The sequence below is a fragment of the Cupressus sempervirens genome, chromosome 7, assembly GCF_028749045.1.
Source record: "Cupressus sempervirens isolate cs-2001-9-10 chromosome 7, ASM2874904v1, whole genome shotgun sequence".
Taxonomy (NCBI): Eukaryota; Viridiplantae; Streptophyta; class Pinopsida; order Cupressales; family Cupressaceae; genus Cupressus; species Cupressus sempervirens.
The window spans coordinates 39,401,249-39,422,316 of NC_143124.1; the positions used below are offsets into that span (position 1 = coordinate 39,401,249).

At 32.3% G+C, this 21,068-nt stretch overlaps 2 protein-coding genes across 2 annotated transcripts; both read right to left on the reverse strand.

The window, feature by feature from the left end:
• Window positions 1–1,148: 1,148 nt before the first annotated feature.
• On the reverse strand, window positions 1,149–3,181 carry LOC149545344 (putative pectate lyase 18). Its single transcript, XM_089793948.1, has 5 exons — window positions 3,015–3,181; window positions 1,955–2,585; window positions 1,690–1,793; window positions 1,443–1,581; window positions 1,149–1,355 (listed from the first exon to the last, which is right to left on the reverse strand). Exons 1-5 carry the CDS (start codon window positions 3,179–3,181, stop codon window positions 1,149–1,151), a joined length of 1,248 nt encoding a protein of 415 aa, XP_089650074.1.
• Window positions 3,182–18,485: 15,304 nt separating this feature from the next.
• LOC149545345 (putative pectate lyase 18) lies at window positions 18,486–20,518 on the reverse strand. The gene is made up of 5 exons (XM_089793949.1): window positions 20,352–20,518; window positions 19,292–19,922; window positions 19,027–19,130; window positions 18,780–18,918; window positions 18,486–18,692 (listed from the first exon to the last, which is right to left on the reverse strand). Exons 1-5 carry the CDS (start codon window positions 20,516–20,518, stop codon window positions 18,486–18,488), a joined length of 1,248 nt encoding a protein of 415 aa, XP_089650075.1.
• Window positions 20,519–21,068: the final 550 nt, after the last annotated feature.

A 21,068-nucleotide genomic window follows, 5' to 3' on the forward strand; every position in this document is an offset into this window, starting at 1 on the left:
AATCACAAAAGTCACTCGGTGAACATAAAAGAAAATCATATAAACCAAGTGAACCTCGTGAATGAAGACACGAACACTTCACCAACCCAACTATTCAAATCAATACTAAGAAGAACCACAAGGATTGCTGAGAAAATCTATAGAGCATTATTTTGACCAAGCCAAGATGCTCTTTCATCAATCTTTAAACATTTACGATTCAAAATAGTTTCACCAATGATAGTCTTATTTTTGAGATGGTTCACAATTTTTTCTTTAAAAACAAAAAATTCATATCAATGCAACTAGCAAAGCAAAATAATTTCCAGATATGTAGAGCAATAACCATACCCTAATAGCTCCTATTTATTTAGAAGAAGAAATAAATATTTAACAACAAATAATTATTCAATCATTTGAGAGAACTTTTGAAAAAGATGATTGTCAAACTCATGATGTCCTACTTTTAATTCAAGTGACACCCAACAAAAGAAAAATGAAGAGTTTGTTCGTAGCATTGTGTGGGAATTTTTTTTTTTAATCAAATATAGCCTGTACTTATTTTTTGTTGACACCTTTTATATCATAGAGTGCAACATACCAATCTTTGTATAAATAGATTGTCTTATTTGGAAGAAATTTAGCAATGAGATTTATTTGTAGGATCATTTTCACTCTATTCCATTTTTACCAAGCATAATATTTGAGGCCCTAGATGTTATGTGAATAAAACTAAATCAATTTTCTATAATAAATGATTTTTTTTAAGAATACAGAGAAACTATTGATACTTCTTTGAGTAATATTTGGTGTGAATAAATAGCATGTCAAAATCAATCTATATGAACCTCAATCTAATCTGTGAACACAAATTGAGCTAATCTCAATCTTTATATTGCACTTCTTATAAGGCATACTCAAGAAATACATTGAAATTCAGTGACAATCAAGATAATATAAATATAAATGTTATTGGCTTGACGTTCCACGACAATTCTTCAATTTTGAGAATAACATTACTGATATATTCAAATTTATTAAAAGATGACTCGAGACTCTCCAAAAACAAAACTAAAATAACTAACATGCCTCGCTCCGTCCTCTCATGCTTGGCAAGCTATAGAATTAAGGGATTCCTAACAATTTGTCTATAATGCATATGTTTTGGTCTAACAGCTCGAGCCCTTTCTACAGTTGAGAACACCTGAAGCTGCAGTGATTGAGCCCACAACAGATGACGGTCTTGCCGCCATACTCGAAGCCTTTGCATAGCTTGAAGATGCTCTAGCTCCTGATGCTGTAAAGAATGCCCCATTCAACATCAGATCTCCCAGTGATCTCCAATTCCCTTCTGTTGAATCTTGGTGCTTTGTCACCTGCACATTTCCCATTACCATACTTATTCTACATCCATTGAACACCAAAGAACATATATGAGACATCAGTTGCAAATGGACTTTTACCTCCTTGTGGAATCGATTGTCAGGGGCTAGGAATCTGTTTCCTTCACTGTTAATGGTGGGGTTCGCACTTCCGCCAATGGCGTACATTTCCCAGTGAGTGTAATCATTGTTCACCACATGGAAATTTCCATGTCGACACCTGCATCACAACGTATACATCTTATAGTGAAATGAAAATTAAAGAAATAAACTTGAGTGAGCTAATGTCTTGTGTTCCTCATGCAAGGATTGATACGGAATTCTATACCTGGGCATACGCTGAACAAGTCCTTCTCCAAAATGGTTGAATGCAACTGTTACTTGCATTTTGACGTCTTCGGTATGCGCGTCGCTATGTCCAAGGAGCATCACCTACAGAAAACGAATATGCCCATAAATACCAATACTCTTTATGTGTCTCCTAATAGGCTTCTAGTAACTTTTTAAAGCATGCCCATAAATATAATCATGAAACCTTTTTAAAAGAAAAGCTAAATTAATGGCAGACTAAATAAACCGGCAGTTTTGAGCACCTTGTCATGGTGAGTGAAAAAGTTGTTTGAAATTGTGATAGCAGTGGAGCCCATGATGGCATCGATCAGTCCATCTGTACATCTTGACAATGAACAGTGGTCGACCCAAATTGCGGTTGATCCAAAGATGTTAATCCCATCTCCATCACTCATAGTTCTATACCCATAATGTGTGGGCGAGCTCCTCACATTTGTATTTCCCGTAGGTTTGCAGTCATGGATATGAATTCCATGAATAATGATGTTATTCACGTACTGTATTGTAATGCAAGCTCCATTTGCTATATGAACATTCGCTCCTCTGCCGTCAATAGTCTTGTAGCTGTTCATGATCAGCTCCTCCTTTAGCTGAATCAGCATGTCTCTTTGAAAAATAATCCAGAGAGGCTCGGTTTGGATGACAGCGTGGCGCAGAGTGCCAGGCTTAGGATTGACGGGGTCATCGTCACTGGGATCGGTAACGACATAAAACCGCCCGTTCTTACCTCCAATGGCGTTTTTGCCAAATCCAATTGCGCAGTCAGCCAGTCTCTTTCTGTTGTTAACCCAATCGGAATCACAGCGCCAACAGTCGTCAATTGGGTTCCCTGTTCCGCACGAGCTCAGCTTTCTTCTCGAACTATTTAAACTCCTGCGCAGCAGTTCTTTAAATTGTTAAATAATCTCAACTCAACTGTATGCAACTGTCGATATATGCTGGCAATAAAACAACGCTAGAACGTCGAAGCCTTCTTAATTGAACTGACTTAGATAACCTTTCTGCAGTATCATGTTCATCTTAGAATTAATGTATCTGAACAAAGACAATCGTTAACAGCTAATGATATGGGGAATAGAATTTTCATCTATAGCTATTGACAGCTGCGTACCAACTACTGTCACAAGAATGGTATTATAGGTATTACGGTAAGGCAAGCACCAAGCAAGAGCATAAGAATAAGTAGAGAATGATTGACACACACAGTCATATGCATTGCATATCAATGTATTGAATGTGATGAGCTATTTAATTAAATTCTCTAAACTTTCTAGACCCTCTCAAAGACAACATGCTTATTACCTTTGCACCATTTGAACAACAAGCTCCGGCTTCTCAACATGATATTTAACGCTATTGTCAGCCTTGGTCGTGTTGAAAGGAGTTCTTATTGATTCCGTCATTGCTAACATGAATAGAAAGGAAGCAAACAAAAGAAGCAATGGCTTTAAGGCTTCACTGGAGGCCATTTTCGATAAGAAGATGAAACTCGCAATGGTTGTATGAAATGCTATGGCATTGGGCTCTCTTATATAGACAACGAGCGTCTGTGAAGTCTGTTTCTGTTTCTGTTTGCGAACCGTTGAAAATGTTGTTGTATGCACGTTAATACAGTGCGATTATTACGGTCGTAATGCACATGACTAGCAACTATTGATTTTCTTAACTAATGTGATAAAGCACTTGTTGAATGTGTCTTCGCATGTTTATTCCAACTTTTTCCTGAGTAGATATAATTCTCAAAATCTCTTTGAAAAACACAGATATAAGAAGTGAAAGTTTCAAGGATGTACTTGAGCTGTCACCATATTTCATGATTTTCTCACACGCTCGTATTCACCACATCAATAGGTGAATGTTTGTAAAGATTTCCGACCAAACGTTTGAAAATGTTTGTCGTTTCGGTCAATTTCAGTTTCACATTCAAAAGTCACATATTTGTGTTCCGTAATTTGCACGGGGATTGAAGAATAAATATCGACTCCTGTTGTTACCAAGCTTCCCACGCTCTCACGGTTCTTTTTCTCTCGGGACAAAATAAGATACGCTGTCAACTAAGGATGCGAGGATGTCATATAGACGTCACATGCAAAGATAACTAATAAGATGTTCTAAATTGGGAACTTCATGCATGCAATGATAACTAATAAGATGTTCTATATTCGGAACTTCATATGATGTGGAAGGCGATGGCAACTTCATATGATTGATGTGGAAGGCGATGGCAATGGCTGTAATATAGGGAAAATATATGGGTAGATGATTTATTAAAATCAAACTTTATGCATGATTAGAATCATAGAATTTTCGTTGAAGTGAAATTAATTAAGAGTTTTGTTATATAAACTAGTTTATGTATATAAGTAGAGAGTTATCTATTGTAGTTAGATTATCAAAACAGGCGCTTCAAGAAGGATAACTCTCCCTTTATATATATAAGCTAGTAGCAGCACACAATTAATAACTTTATTTGTTTAAATATATACTCTCTCTTTTTTCACTTTAATTAATTATTAGAATAAATCATTTTAATTATTAATAAATATTAAAATAAAATTTTGCATAATGCATTTGGATAATTAATTTTGAACGACTTAATTAAAAAGTCAATTTTTTAAAGGGTCAGTATCAAATTTTATATTTATTGGTATAAAATTTGATGATTATGCATACAAATAGCTCAATTTTATACATTTTATTATTAGTTTTGATGATTGTGCATAGATAATATAGCATGTAACATATCAATCAATGAGAGCATAAATTTGATACATAATATTGTTGTTCACAAAGCTCAAATAGATGAAAATGAAAAATATGTGTCCATGACTTGAACAGTGAAAATAACTTATTCATGTTGTTGTTCATAAAACTTACATAGATGAAATAGGAAATATAAGCCCAAGTAGAAGTATTTAGATGGAGTATAGGAAATATGAGAAGAAACTAAAGAAAGAACATTTCTCCATGATGATGCAGCTGCATCACATATTCCTCAATGATAAGGATGGTGTTGCGACCTTTATTAGAGCAATGATCACGGTAGAGTTCTTTCATCATTTCTAGAAATGCATCCGTTTTTGCAAATGTGTCATAAATAACTTTTGCAACATCCACCATTTCCGTTATTTCTAGTTCATCAACACTATCAATTAACAATGAACCATTCTCCAAGGCTTTGATTAGGTGTGAGCACGATTTCTGGATTATTCTTTTACATTTATCTAAATCGATCTCACAGAAATTATTTGAGGTCACAGAAGCAGCACGACTCGTAACAATGATATTTGATGCTCCAATAGAAAATCCATAGCTCAAATGATATGCTACAAACTTTTAAACAATTATCAACATAAATATATATAAAACCGTTATAAGATACAATCAAATATGGAACACACAAATCAAATTTAGCACTTATACTTAAATATAGACCAAATAAAGTCAATAGAAATATATTTTATTTTTAATAATATTATTATTTTATTGTACCATATTTGAAAAATTTAAGTTCACTAATTTTAAAAATATGAAACAAAAGAAAATTAATATTGGAGGATAATTAGAATAAGTAAATTATATTCATTGGTTTTTTCTTTGAAATTTTGTAATGAATATTTTAATTTAATAGTTTAAATTAAAAAAAAGTTGTCCATAATATTATCATCGAACATTAAGAAACATTGTAGCAAAAGTAAATATAAATTGTAAACATAAACTGATATTACTCAATGAATCAATCTACAATTATTACTTAAAAAATCACTACAATTAGTTAAGATATAATTATTACTTAATACATCACTACAATTAATTAAGATCTATAAAAATTAAATATCACAAAAAGAGTTTGGGTTTCTCAAAATAGAATAAATTAAAATCAAGAAAGTTATTTATATCATTTTTCATTGTATAATAGAGACTTTTTTAAAACATGGAATATAGTAGGGAGTGTTACAAACAAAATACTAATGTGTCCAAAAAGACTTTTATGGACATAACATTTAAGAATAACATATCACGTCAACTATCTTCAAGGCACTTAGGTCTATTTTCTTCATCTTTGCGCTTGAAATTTGTCTACCCTTTTTCATTTTCTCATAATGATCATACGTAAAAGGAGGCATCATTCTCAAACACTAGAGATATTTTACATGTGAAACTACCACAAATGTCAATCCCTGCTCTTTCTCTTGATCCTACATCAATTGTCGCTTTGGGAAGAGTCAATCCCTGAGATTTGTGAATGGTCAATGCCCATGCCAACCTCAATGGAAATTGAACTGTTGTACCATTTTGTATTCGTGGTATTGGAATTATCTTTGGATTATGATCTTCGAATGGTAGTCCTGAATAACCATCAAACTCAACCATCACATATGCTGGAGGCTTAAGCAGAGCATTTCCTTTCTTGTAGATATTTTTTTGAATGTATCCAAGAGCCCCATTTATAGGACCTACCTCTATCCATAGATTTGAAGTTAGCATGACCCTTCAATCGTTACAGATTAACAACTCCAAATCAAGCTCATCATTTTAACAGTAATCTATTGGATTGATAGAAGCTACTTTCGATGCAACACAAGGTGCAATCGGATGCTTCAATGAATGTAGCATTTTTTTTATTACGAGCATGAACATTTTCATTTTTTGAGAACAAATGAAAAACATTATCAAATTAAACAATTGTTGCGACATCTATGTTGATAGGGACCCTTGACACCAGCAACCTCAAATCATCAATTTGTGAGTTTCCATCTCTTAGATTCATCAAAAGTTGTCAAAATCTTTGTCGCTCAATATCTTCCCCATCTTGTCTGAATATCTTATCTAGTGTGACCAGGGTCTTGAATTCCTGACCTAGAAACTTTTCCTGTTTATTACTGTCATATGCTGCTCTATCATTGATAGGAGGTAGCTGGCCAAAATCTCCCACCGATATTATAGATGCACCTGAAATACAATTGAGGAAAAAATATATTTTAAAAACTATGTATTTATTCATGTATTTGATTCAAATAATGTATATTTCACATGAGTAAGATATTCATGATGTAGAAATGGAATATTTACCTCCAAAGCTTATGTGTGCAGATTGTGGGAATGCTTGTCGCAGTCATAAATCTATATTTTCCAACATTTTTTGACCAATGAATCTCATTTCATCAATCAAAATATATTTTAAATGTGGAATTTCTTCTCAAAAACTTGTGAGCCTTGCTCCTTCTAGTTGAGAACAATCTCTTACTGTTACCTTCTATTTTGAATCAATTGTAGAAGCTCTTGTATTGAATGTTGCAACTCCTATTAGGAAAAGTAATAGAAGGGGAGAATGGGAGGGCATTACCGCATTTTGAAGAGATTGACTAATGGAACCAATTAAATATGACTTTCCTGTTCTTGATGTGCCTTGAATTATCATAAACAATAGTTCTTCATTTTGATTACTGTGGTAGTGTGTCATGTCATGTTGACTGCCTTTTTTGTTTCTCACCAAAGGTCATGTAGTTTATGCATCGAGGAATTTCATCATAGACAAGACACCCATGATTCTTCATGTTACTTATGAAATTGATTGCTCTGGTAGTGTACTCTTCTTCTTGATAATCAACAGACCAATTTGTTTGTCTATCAATGTCTCTTCTCCCGAACATGTCTATTTCTGAGCATCGTATATTTTGACCCTGGTGCAACCTAGATATAATCTCCCATTCATATTCTGTAGTATTTCTCTAAACATGTTCATTGTCTTCAATTTCAACACCAACTTGGTAGGGTCGAAGGACATGTCATTCTTCACCACCCCGTAACTGAGATCCACTACTCCACATTATACATTATTGAGTCAACTGGAGCTATATATCTTGTGTGCAATTACATGAATTTCAAATTTTAACTCTATATCAGTAACACAACTAATCTTCATACCCCTTCCATCCCACTTAGCAAGGGTTTTCTTTTACAGTTCCACCCGATTCAGGGCATTGGTGGTTCTTGCCTTGGCCAACATCGGAAGCCCTGTGATCCGATGAATCATTTTCTTCATTATCAAGACAACTTTCTCCAGTGTAAGAAATTTTATATTTAGCCCCATCATTTTGTAGTAATTATATATATTTTTTAAATATTCATTGGGATGAAATAATTACTTGCAAACCATCTTTCCCTTTTATTCTTAGGCATCCACCCTCCTTAGAAATTGTGTATCACTTCGCACAATTTAACATTTCTTCATAGTCACGGTCCAAATCCACCTTTGCAAGTTGTCTTGTGTTTTTAAGGCATATATGTTGTTGAAAATTGACGAATGCCTACAACTCAAGGTAAGAAAAAAATAAGTACATTAATTAATGTCACATTACATGAATATATATAAATATTTATTAATGTGCATGTATATTTTGTTGATGAGGATAATTTCTAGGGTTCCATACATGAACAATGGAATGAAAAATATCTTTTATGGCTTCTTCTTTCCTCCTCATTTGACCAGTCAATTTTATCCACATCAGGTGCTCCTTCGATCCATATGAATCCATGCACATGCAGGGACCCCCTATATTTCCGTTCATATCTACATAAAAAGTGCTTGACATTCATTCCCTTTTCTAGAACCTCTTTTCTAAACATTGAGCATCTTAAGTGCATATAGTGTACGACTATGTGAGGATAGTTCTAAGTTTTCAAAATACATTTAACCAATACGTGAAATTAGTAAAGAGTGCCAACACAATGGGGTTTTATAAAGAAAACAAAAATGATCATAAGAATTTCACTACATTTATTTTGTGTTGTTGTAGTGGACTACAATATTTTTAAAAAAATATAAATAATGCTCATTTGTATACACATAATTCGAAATTTTTTTATGTAAGAGCTTGCAAATCTTGTTCTCATGGAATGAGGGTTGTTTAAGGTCCTTTTACCTTTTCTATCTCAAACTCAAATGGGTCGATGTTATTTTGAAAATATGTACATCTAATCAATAGGCATGCATGCATTAGATCTTGGAAAAGGAATTGAAAAAGTATAGCTTGAGAATAGTTTGTGTGAAGAGAATTAGAATTTCTTTTTAAATGATTCACAGAGGCTCGGTCTGGATGACAACGTGGCAAAGAGTGTCAGGCGTAGGATTAACTAGGTCATCACCATTACCTCCAATGGAACTTTGTAAAAATAATATTGTGATATTGTGAAAATAATAGTAAATTATGAGAATTAAAAAATTCTCTTGTGTATTAATTAAATTATTTTTGAAGGGTTAGTTGTGTCAAATTGTAGCATGCACACCCAATTTAATAGTAAAGAGAGTCAAAAGTGAATGGCTATTTATCCACATGATCTGTAATGGCAACTTTTGTATAAATTTCAAATTATCTTGAATTTACTTATCTAATGAAGTTTTGAATAATAAATAATTTTGTAACACTTACCATTGTACTTAATGAGATGAAGCCATTAATTATATTAAAAATTCTATTCTTTATGTAAAATGAATTTTGTATAAATATCATCTACAAAAGTTCAAATATGAAAATTTGATAAGATTTATAAGCCATTATTATTTAAATATATACAAACCCTCATTTTATTAAATTATTAACTTGCAAAACTATATTTAATCATGCATAATTAAGACAACTTCCATGAAAAATATAAGAATATATAATGAAAATAGATTTCAACATAATGCATAGGTACACGATCCTTACAGAATAATAAAAAGAAAGTAAAATATTTCCTTTACCTGATATCACATAATTAGATAATTATATAATGATATGTAGCTTATAATATTATTTATAGGAACTCTCAAGATTTATTTTCCTCAAGTACATTACATATAAGAACATTTTTTATATTTCTTTCACAAACAACCATAACAAATTAGGCATCTTTTATAATTTTAATTTTTTATATTTTTCTTATATGCAAATATAAATTTTCAATTAAATGTTTTATAGTAGTATTGGAAGAATGTTTCTTGTTTGACTTATTCTATAAAATGAGGTAAACCAAAACCACCCTCTCTGTGAATGAAAACACATCAAAATCAAATTAAACCTAGGTTTAAAGATTTAAAAATGTCTCTAAAATTGAGCTTACAATTCCTTTGATAGTTGTGGGTTATAATGATGGTTGTATAGATAATAAGGAAGTACAGTATTTGAAAAAGTGAAATTCTGCCCCAAACAATTCTTAAGAGAAGTACATTTATGCCAAATCGATAGTCTAAAAGATTTTGAAGCAAGTTTATAGTGATTAAATGTTGTGTTACACATAGATTCTACCCTATCTACTTCATTTCCATTCCATGTGAGAATAGTAAGCACTATGGAGATTTTATGTTAGTGTAAATATCATAAAAGATAAATCAATATATTAATCTTGCTTCACATTTCATGTGGAGATCATCTCTCAATTAGATTTATGAGATATTTAAGTGTGAACTAACTCTCCACAATATTTATAAGTTTAATATATTACTTTTAATTAAAATTTATTGTAAATACTTACATCACCTTCTAATACGTAAGGTACTATAATAGGTTTTCTTATCGATATTTTATATTCTTATCTTAACCCTCATCCATAATATTAGATTTTTATATAAATGAAAAGTCAAAATAAAAAAATTTAATGAGCATATGTGATATTTTTTCCAATATTATATGTACTATAATTGAAGATGTCGGTACTAGTTTTGCTAGTAAATTATTTGTGCAATAATATATTAATCATAATCCAAAAACATCTTACAATGTATATAGAAATATACTACTGATCTTAAATTAAATAAAATCTAACTTTGGTGTTTTAAGTTACAAATATTCTTTTTGATGAGTATAATTTTCTTCTTATTGTTTTTGGATTATACCTATCAACTTTGATAACTTGAGTTTGGGAAGTTATCATGAGATTTGAAAAACTAAGTAGCATGGTGATGTTAGATTATGTTGTTGACTCTTGATTAATTATGAAATCCTTCCCTTGGTTCTTATAAATGTATTATATTAAAATCGATATTATTATATCACAAGTGGTATAAAATTTAGCTTCACAAATATCCTAAACCTTGCAATTTTAGGTAGCATGTTGCATAATATCAATCTATATTGGTAAAAGTTTTTGGAAAAAAATACTATTTTGGAATTTATTGTGATTAGCATATTGAAGTTCCAATCTATAACTTGTTAAAGCTATTAGTAAATTCTATCTACTAGTGAGTTATAAAATATGTTATATTCATATATAATAAAAATTATGATGAAATTTAGAAGAAGAAGAAAATATTGTCCTGTAATAAACTATGAATTGTAAGATTTTTCAAAAAGCATCTCCTAGAGCTCTTGTTTCAATGCTTTCCTAATAACTTAATGTAATTTACTACATCTTTTGTATAGATTAGTTTTCTACATACATAGATACAATCTTAATATGGGGTTTTTGATTTGTTTTCAAACTATCAATTTTTGCATGAATTGTGTATCTAGCGTTTAGTTGTCTATTTTGATAAAAAAATATATATATAATGATACTATTGTGATACTATCATTTGATTTATATAATTTCTTTTTTATGGATTAAAAGTAGTATTATATCAATAAATATGTGAATAGTACATTAGAAAATACTAGAAAATGTGTGTTTGCATGTTCATGTATGATAAAGACTCAAAATTGAAAAAAATATGTTCGAATGGTTATTTTATAAAGGCGATCAATGAAACAAACTATTGTCTACAAGTAAAAAATTATCATCAATAAGTAAATTTTTTTCTTTCATAGTTAGGAGTTCAAATTATTCATAAGCTCATTTGTAGGGTTGGTGATTTTCGATGGAGCGATAGGTGATTATCAAGTGCACATAGCACCTAATTGAATCCAATGACAGATTTTGGTGTATTAAACTATTTTTTGTTTATATTTAAAAGTTACCACAATTTATATGGCATGTTACCAACATGTAATTTGTTTGAAAAATCTTACAATTCATAGTTTATTACAGGACAATATTTTTTTCTTCTTCTAAATTTCATCATAATTTTTATTATATATGAATATGACATATTTTATAACTCACTAGTAGATAGAATTTACTAATAGCTTTAACAATTTATAGATTGGAACTTCAATATGCTAATCACAATAAATTCCAAAATAGTGTTTTTCCCAAAAACTTTTACCAATATAGATTGATATTATGCAACATGCTACCTAAAATTGCAAGGTTTAGGATATTTGTGAAGCTAAATTTTATACCACTTGTGATATAATAATATCGATTTTAATATAATACATTTATAAGAACCAAGGGAAGAATTTCATAATTAATCAAGAGTCAACAACATAATCTAACATCACCATGCTACTTAGTTTTTCAAATCTCATGATAACTTCCCAAACTCAAGTTATCTCATGTTGTCACCTATTAGAGTGAAGATAGGCACATGCAGATACATTGAATGACACATCTATTATTTTTTCAACTTCCACTGCCATGTTTGTATTTTTCATGCTTATTTTTTCTTAAATTTTGCGCACAAAAAATGGAAAAGATTGCTGGGAAAAAAATTCATAAGCAATAAAAATTTAGAAACAAAAAAATAAAATTTAGTTAAATAGAAAAAATGCTTCAAAATATAGGATAAATGATTTTTTTTTAAGCTTGCACATTTTTCAAGATTCAACAAATAGGGAGAAAACTAATTAAAATCTATAGTCTCCTATCCTCAAGGTAGGGACTAAGAAATATATATTATGAAGATTGATGAATGTGCTCAAAAAGGGACAATTACATTGAGAGCTACCACTAAAAGAAAGATGCCCAAAAAGCATCGATATCTTGACTTGTGCCTGCTAGTTGCTCAAAAAGATTTAATGGCTTTTCATAATTATTAAATGATTTTCAACTCACATGGTTGTTGAAAATGATAAACGGTCAAACCCACAGCTCCCAAGAACCATCTACATGCAAACACCTCTTACTGGAGAGAGAGAAAAAAGGCTATGGAGGCTTGAATAGCTAGATCCGTAGATGAGACATTCTTGATGAGGAAAAAAGTAGATTGCTATAAAAAATGAATTATCTCAAGTTCATGTTTACAATGAGAGATCATCCTTATAAAGGAGATCAAAACCCAAAAAGGTAAGGTAAAACTCTTTAGGGTATTTAATAATTATTAAATACAGTAAGAGTATTTAATCTATGTATTTATTAACTTGAAAAAAGGGGAGTATTATTAATTTTCCTTTTTTCAAGATTTTAACTTAGGAAAGCAATAAATTTGTTTGACATGAAACACATGGTGCTAACAAAGTTTTCACTAAAATAGTATTTTAAATAAAAATAATATAATATTACATGTTGTGCGTGAGATGATATGTTAGGAATTTCAAATATAAGAAGTGTATCTTTTGTTCTCTCATTTTAACCCCTAATGTACATCATTGAAAAAAAAAAATTAGGAATTTCAAAGTAGATTTGAAGCCATGTATTGAATAACTTTATCATAACTATATTTAATTTCTCATCTAAGATAACTCTTTTTTAATTATTCAAAATGAAAAGAGCCCAGCTCATGTCCCCATTTGTTTCAATATTTCCATGTTCTAATGATATACTATGACATTCTATTATTTATTAGACTACATTCACATACATTCGTCCATGCTTCTTATATTCTATGTCATTTATTTTGGATCATCTCTATAATATTCAGGACAAATTTTGCATTCCTTAAATCTAACTCCAGATTCTAATTTTTACATTCAAAAGATAATTGCTTATTAATTTAAAAACTAGAGGAGTATTATTAATTTTTCATATTTTTTTAATATTTATTCACTGAAATGATATATGACATATTAAAAAAAAAAAAAAATTATAGGTTGTACATTAGATGATGATATGTTATAAATGTTAAACAAACAATGAGTATTTTTTTGATGCTCATTTAAACCCTTAATATACATCGTTTGAAAAGGTAATAGTTCTTTGAAAGTAGATTTGAAGCACTATAATCTTTTCTATTGTCATGTCTTGAGTAAATTTTATCACAACACTATATATAATTTCTCATCAAAGATTATTCTCTGTTAATTATTGAAAAGGAAAAGAGCCCAGGGAAGGTCCCCTTTTAGCTCCATATTTTCTTGTAATTATGATATACTGTGGCATTCCGATTATTTACTAGGCTAGGTTCACATACATTCATCCGTGATTCCTATATTCTCCATCTTTTAATTTGGATCGTGGTTATAGTATCCAAGACCAATTTTTGCATTCCTTGAATCTAATTCAAAAATCAAATTTTACATTTAAAATCTAACTCCTACCTTTTTTTATTACCATTGGTAGGTTACTTTGCAATATTTATGTAATGATCTATCTAGTTGTGGTATTCTAAGACAGTAAGGTTTCAATTAATGAAAATTTAAAGAAATCATTGAATAATGCTTTACATTTATGATGAACATACAAATATTTTGATTTCACACATTATATAGAATTCAAGTATTACATTACAATCAATACTCATGCATCTTTATAACGATTAGAATACTCTTCTATTTAAAAGAGTTGGCACGATATGGTTAAAAAAAGAAAAAAGAAAATGCAATTTACAATATGATAAATAAGTTATAAGGTTATCTATTAAGAGTGTATGCTATTATAAGTGAAATCTCTACATTTTATCAAAGATTATCTTAGTCATCGTCTTAAGAATTATACGATTTTATATTTGTACATTTTACATTTTTAAACAAAACTCATTTAGGCACTGCATTATTCCCAACCTTCAATTTTTTTAAATGTAAATGAATTTTTGCAGCATTAATCAAGTTTATTGATGTATTTCAGATATGAGAGGTGTATTATTCACACATTTTTTGAAGTCACGAGAAATGGGTGGAGCATCTTGACGTCAAAAGAAACTAAAATATGTGATAAGCTTTGATTCATTGTGTTGATCGTGCTTAGCAAGTTAGAGAGTTAGAACACCCACGTTAACAATGATGGAAGGCATAGAGGGATGCCCCACGCTTGAAGCTTTGGCATACTTTGACAACCCCATGCCACCTGATTCCTTGAAGACTGCCCCAATTAACATCATAACTCCGCATTGAATTATATTGTGTAGTACAAATTGTGATATAATTATATCGACTAACACACAATAAAAACTCACGGGATCGACATCTAATTGTAAACTGCAATATTCCCTAATAAAGAATTTTGGATATGATTTTTCATACACTTAGTTCACCAATATGTTGAACTCACATGGGAACAAATGTGCGTGGAGAGAATTTCTCAAAATCTCATGGAGAAGCATGAATGAATTTCAGTAGTTGTTTCATAGTGCAATCTCTAATCTTGTCTAGTTTTCCATCGTGTCTCATGATTCATAGTACTGCAAGTGTTTAGAATCTCAACAAGTGTAAGAATTTGACAATGGCACAAGAAAACATATCAGTTAGGTTTCTGCAACTGATCTCATCAATTAATTAGAATTTTATCAGTTTTTGGTTTCATATTATAAGGGCACAGTAAAAAATTTAATGATCACAAGGGCATGACAACATTTATAGCTCTCTATGCCCTCATTTGAACAATGGAAAGAGTTGGTAAAAACATTCATTAGTGTTACATATTCACCACAATCCCTACAACTATCTGAGAATTCAAAGTTTCAACATTGACCAGAGTTTCTAAAAATATTCAATGGTGGTACAACTCACTGAAGAAGAGCAACATTTCATAGTCCTAGAGAAAGGGGAATTTGTAATCAACCTAGGTGATAAAAAAATAGACCAATTTAACTTGATTATGGCTTGTTTCTTTCTAAAAATATATTCTATGATATATTTTTGTAAAATTTCCTATGAACTCTACCCACTTTTTGTGGTTTGGATTATTTATATGCAAGATCTTGGGGTATGTCACTTAGCAGGGTTGAGTGAGTGTTATTGATTTAATATCTAGATTTTGGAATGTTTACCTAATCTGATGAGAGTTCTACATGAATTTGTAATCAACAACTACACAAATTTAACTGGGTTTTGGCTTGTTTCTCTCTAGAAACATCTGCTATTATATATTTTTATAAAATTTCTTGTGAACTCTACCCATTTTTCATGGTTTACAATATTTTTGTTTAGGATCTTGAGATAATTCACTTAGCACAGGTTGAGTGACTTTCATTGTTTTATTATTTGGATTGTGGAATATGTATGTAGTTGGCCCTTTTTTTCTATTGTGAGATAATATGTAATAACCACCTTAAAAGAGATCCCTCTAACTATATAAACAAATACATGTTTAGAAGGAAATATAAAGACATACACGTTTACAAGGAAAAGAGAAAAAACATTTTGCATATGTACCTCTTCTCACCCCTTGAAGAAAATCACAGAGCAAGGGCATGTAGATCGCAAGGGCATGACATGACAACGAAACTGCAGAGAAAGGGCATGACACGAAAATGAAATTGCAGAGAAAGGGCAAATAATGACAATGAAATCGCAAAGAAAGGGCATGGTAATGAAATGTAAAGATCACAAGGACACAACAACAAAATGCACCAATCACAAGGGCATGACAACATTCACAACTATGCACCCTCATTTGGAGCTCTCCACCTCTTTCGCGTGCATCTCTCCATAACCAAAACAAATGGAAAGTTATTTATGTCATGATTTTTTTTTTGCTTATGCTCGTAGGGGTGTCGCAAGTGCGATGCCAATATTGGTATTGCAATGTCATCGAGGAGAATTGCGAAAAAAAAGAGACATGAAAAACAACACAGATTACACCGCCATCACAAATTGTCATCGCAATTTGTCCCCAAATGTTGTAGTGATGTAGGAACTCATATCAAATGTGGGAGGCCTATCTCTCAAAGGAATGATCTAGTATAAACAATCGAGTGTTTCAAATGAGGTGGGCATGTAGAAATTCTTCTATTCTAAGGAAGCACCAATGCATATTCATGATGTTAGGTCTAAATCCATGAGGACGGAGGCTAAACCTACAAGCAAGAGGAAAATGGAAATGACACGCACTACCTATGGCTCTAAGAATAAGGGTAACCCTAGCCCTTCCCATGTTTCTAATACCTTTTAAGGGATGCCTTCCCCAGAAATGAGCTTGGGTGGTGATATCACTTACCCTATAAGGAATGCAAAGAGGGGTGGGGGGAAGGTAGAGCGGCCCCCACGTGAAAGAGATGAAATTAATGATAGGATGAATAGGCTATAGAAGTCCCTTTAGAGATTTTTGATAACCAAGAGACCCTACACAGGAAATTCAAGGCCATTTCTGAGTATACCACTAAGATGATCTATTCGATGGCCACAAAATTGTATCTTCTATGAGTTGAAAATGAGGATAAGGACAAGAGAAAGGAAAATGATGTCACTCGCTCTCTCTATAGCTTCCTAGAGAATGGTTGGTTTAAAACCCTACTGGACTATGATCATTTTTTGTGAAGATGGATTGTTTTTATGATAATAAAAGGTATAGGATGAACTATTGGAGAAGGACTACTAGCTTGTCTCCAACCTATTGTAACCTGGGGTCAGCCGCCTTTACCTTGTCTACTTTTTAATGCACAAAAAACAATCACAAAAGTCACTCGGTGAACATAAAAGAAAATCATATAAACCAAGTGAACCTCGTGAATGAAGACACGAACACTTCACCAACCCAACTATTCAAATCAATACTAAGAAGAACCACAAGGATTGCTGAGAAAATCTATAGAGCATTATTTTGACCAAGCCAAGATGCTCTTTCATCAATCTTTAAACATTTACGATTCAAAATAGTTTCACCAATGATAGTCTTATTTTTGAGATGGTTCACAATTTTTTCTTTAAAAACAAAAAATTCATATCAATGCAACTAGCAAAGCAAAATAATTTCCAGATATGTAGAGCAATAACCATACCCTAATAGCTCCTATTTATTTAGAAGAAGAAATAAATATTTAACAACAAATAATTATTCAATCATTTGAGAGAACTTTTGAAAAAGATGATTGTCAAACTCATGATGTCCTACTTTTAATTCAAGTGACACCCAACAAAAGAAAAATGAAGAGTTTGTTCGTAGCATTGTGTGGGAATTTTTTTTTTTAATCAAATATAGCCTGTACTTATTTTTTGTTGACACCTTTTATATCATAGAGTGCAACATACCAATCTTTGTATAAATAGATTGTCTTATTTGGAAGAAATTTAGCAATGAGATTTATTTGTAGGATCATTTTCACTCTATTCCATTTTTACCAAGCATAATATTTGAGGCCCTAGATGTTATGTGAATAAAACTAAATCAATTTTCTATAATAAATGATTTTTTTTAAGAATACAGAGAAACTATTGATACTTCTTTGAGTAATATTTGGTGTGAATAAATAGCATGTCAAAATCAATCTATATGAACCTCAATCTAATCTGTGAACACAAATTGAGCTAATCTCAATCTTTATATTGCACTTCTTATAAGGCATACTCAAGAAATACATTGAAATTCAGTGACAATCAAGATAATATAAATATAAATGTTATTGGCTTGACGTTCCACGACAATTCTTCAATTTTGAGAATAACATTACTGATATATTCAAATTTATTAAAAGATGACTCGAGACTCTCCAAAAACAAAACAAAAATAACTAACATGCCTCGCTCCGTCCTCTCATGCTTGGCAAGCTATAGAATTAAGGGATTCCTAACAATTTGTCTATAATGCATATGTTTTGGTCTAACAGCTCGAGCCCTTTCTACAGTTGAGAACACCTGAAGCTGCAGTGATTGAGCCCACAACAGATGACGGTCTTGCCGCCATACTCGAAGCCTTTGCATAGCTTGAAGATGCTCTAGCTCCTGATGCTGTAAAGAATGCCCCATTCAACATCAGATCTCCCAGTGATCTCCAATTCCCTTCTGTTGAATCTTGGTGCTTTGTCACCTGCACATTTCCCATTACCATACTTATTCTACATCCATTGAACACCAAAGAACATATATGAGACATCAGTTGCAAATGGACTTTTACCTCCTTGTGGAATCGATTGTCAGGGGCTAGGAATCTGTTTCCTTCACTGTTAATGGTGGGGTTCGCACTTCCGCCAATGGCGTACATTTCCCAGTGAGTGTAATCATTGTTCACCACATGGAAATTTCCATGTCGACACCTGCATCACAACGTATACATCTTATAGTGAAATGAAAATTAAAGAAATAAACTTGAGTGAGCTAATGTCTTGTGTTCCTCATGCAAGGATTGATACGGAATTCTATACCTGGGCATACGCTGAACAAGTCCTTCTCCAAAATGGTTGAATGCAACTGTTACTTGCATTTTGACGTCTTCGGTATGCGCGTCGCTATGTCCAAGGAGCATCACCTACAGAAAACGAATATGCCCATAAATACCAATACTCTTTATGTGTCTCCTAATAGGCTTCTAGTAACTTTTTAAAGCATGCCCATAAATATAATCATGAAACCTTTTTAAAAGAAAAGCTAAATTAATGGCAGACTAAATAAACCGGCAGTTTTGAGCACCTTGTCATGGTGAGTGAAAAAGTTGTTTGAAATTGTGATAGCAGTGGAGCCCATGATGGCATCGATCAGTCCATCTGTACATCTTGACAATGAACAGTGGTCGACCCAAATTGCGGTTGATCCAAAGATGTTAATCCCATCTCCATCACTCATAGTTCTATACCCATAATGTGTGGGCGAGCTCCTCACATTTGTATTTCCCGTAGGTTTGCAGTCATGGATATGAATTCCATGAATAATGATGTTATTCACGTACTGTATTGTAATGCAAGCTCCATTTGCTATATGAACATTCGCTCCTCTGCCGTCAATAGTCTTGTAGCTGTTCATGATCAGCTCCTCCTTTAGCTGAATCAGCATGTCTCTTTGAAAAATAATCCAGAGAGGCTCGGTTTGGATGACAGCGTGGCGCAGAGTGCCAGGCTTAGGATTGACGGGGTCATCGTCACTGGGATCGGTAACGACATAAAACCGCCCGTTCTTACCTCCAATGGCGTTTTTGCCAAATCCAATTGCGCAGTCAGCCAGTCTCTTTCTGTTGTTAACCCAATCGGAATCACAGCGCCAACAGTCGTCAATTGGGTTCCCTGTTCCGCACGAGCTCAGCTTTCTTCTCGAACTATTTAAACTCCTGCGCAGCAGTTCTTTAAATTGTTAAATAATCTCAACTCAACTGTATGCAACTGTCGATATATGCTGGCAATAAAACAACGCTAGAACGTCGAAGCCTTCTTAATTGAACTGACTTAGATAACCTTTCTGCAGTATCATGTTCATCTTAGAATTAATGTATCTGAACAAAGACAATCGTTAACAGCTAATGATATGGGGAATAGAATTTTCATCTATAGCTATTGACAGCTGCGTACCAACTACTGTCACAAGAATGGTATTATAGGTATTACGGTAAGGCAAGCACCAAGCAAGAGCATAAGAATAAGTAGAGAATGATTGACACACACAGTCATATGCATTGCATATCAATGTATTGAATGTGATGAGCTATTTAATTAAATTCTCTAAACTTTCTAGACCCTCTCAAAGACAACATGCTTATTACCTTTGCACCATTTGAACAACAAGCTCCGGCTTCTCAACATGATATTTAACGCTATTGTCAGCCTTGGTCGTGTTGAAAGGAGTTCTTATTGATTCCGTCATTGCTAACATGAATAGAAAGGAAGCAAACAAAAGAAGCAATGGCTTTAAGGCTTCACTGGAGGCCATTTTCGATAAGAAGATGAAACTCGCAATGGTTGTATGAAATGCTATGGCATTGGGCTCTCTTATATAGACAACGAGCGTCTGTGAAGTCTGTTTCTGTTTCTGTTTGCGAACCGTTGAAAATGTTGTTGTATGCACGTTAATACAGTGCGATTATTACGGTCGTAATGCACATGACTAGCAACTATTGATTTTCTTAACTAATGTGATAAAGCACTTGTTGAATGTGTCTTCGCATGTTTATTCCAACTTTTTCCTGAGTAGATATAATTCTCAAAATCTCTTTGAAAAACACAGATATAAGAAGTGAAAGTTTCAAGGATGTACTTGAGCTGTCACCATATTTCATGATTTTCTCACACGCTCGTATTCACCACATCAATAGGTGAATGTTTGTAAAGATTTCCGACCAAACGTTTGAAAATGTTTGTCGTTTCGGTCAATTTCAGTTTCACATTCAAAAGTCACATATTTGTGTTCCGTAATTTGCACGGGGATTGAAGAATAAATATCGACTCCTGTTGTTACCAAGCTTCCCACGCTCTCACGGTTC

What these genes read in the sequence shown, in the direction of transcription:
- LOC149545345 (XM_089793949.1), bottom strand. Translation starts at nt 20,518, where the DNA reads ATGGCCTCCAGTGAAGCCTTAAAGCCATTGCTTCTTTTGTTTGCTTCC. An exon ending in GTTGTTCAAATGGTGCAAAG is followed by an intron (nt 19,923 to 20,351) that starts GTAATAAGCATG and finishes ACTGCTGCGCAG; the next exon opens with GAGTTTAAATAGTTCGAGAA. An exon ending in TTTTCACTCACCATGACAAG is followed by an intron (nt 19,131 to 19,291) that starts GTGCTCAAAACT and finishes CGTTTTCTGTAG; the next exon opens with GTGATGCTCCTTGGACATAG.
- LOC149545344 (XM_089793948.1), bottom strand. Translation starts at nt 3,181, where the DNA reads ATGGCCTCCAGTGAAGCCTTAAAGCCATTGCTTCTTTTGTTTGCTTCC. An exon ending in GTTGTTCAAATGGTGCAAAG is followed by an intron (nt 2,586 to 3,014) that starts GTAATAAGCATG and finishes ACTGCTGCGCAG; the next exon opens with GAGTTTAAATAGTTCGAGAA. An exon ending in ACAATCGATTCCACAAGGAG is followed by an intron (nt 1,356 to 1,442) that starts GTAAAAGTCCAT and finishes GGAAATGTGCAG; the next exon opens with GTGACAAAGCACCAAGATTC.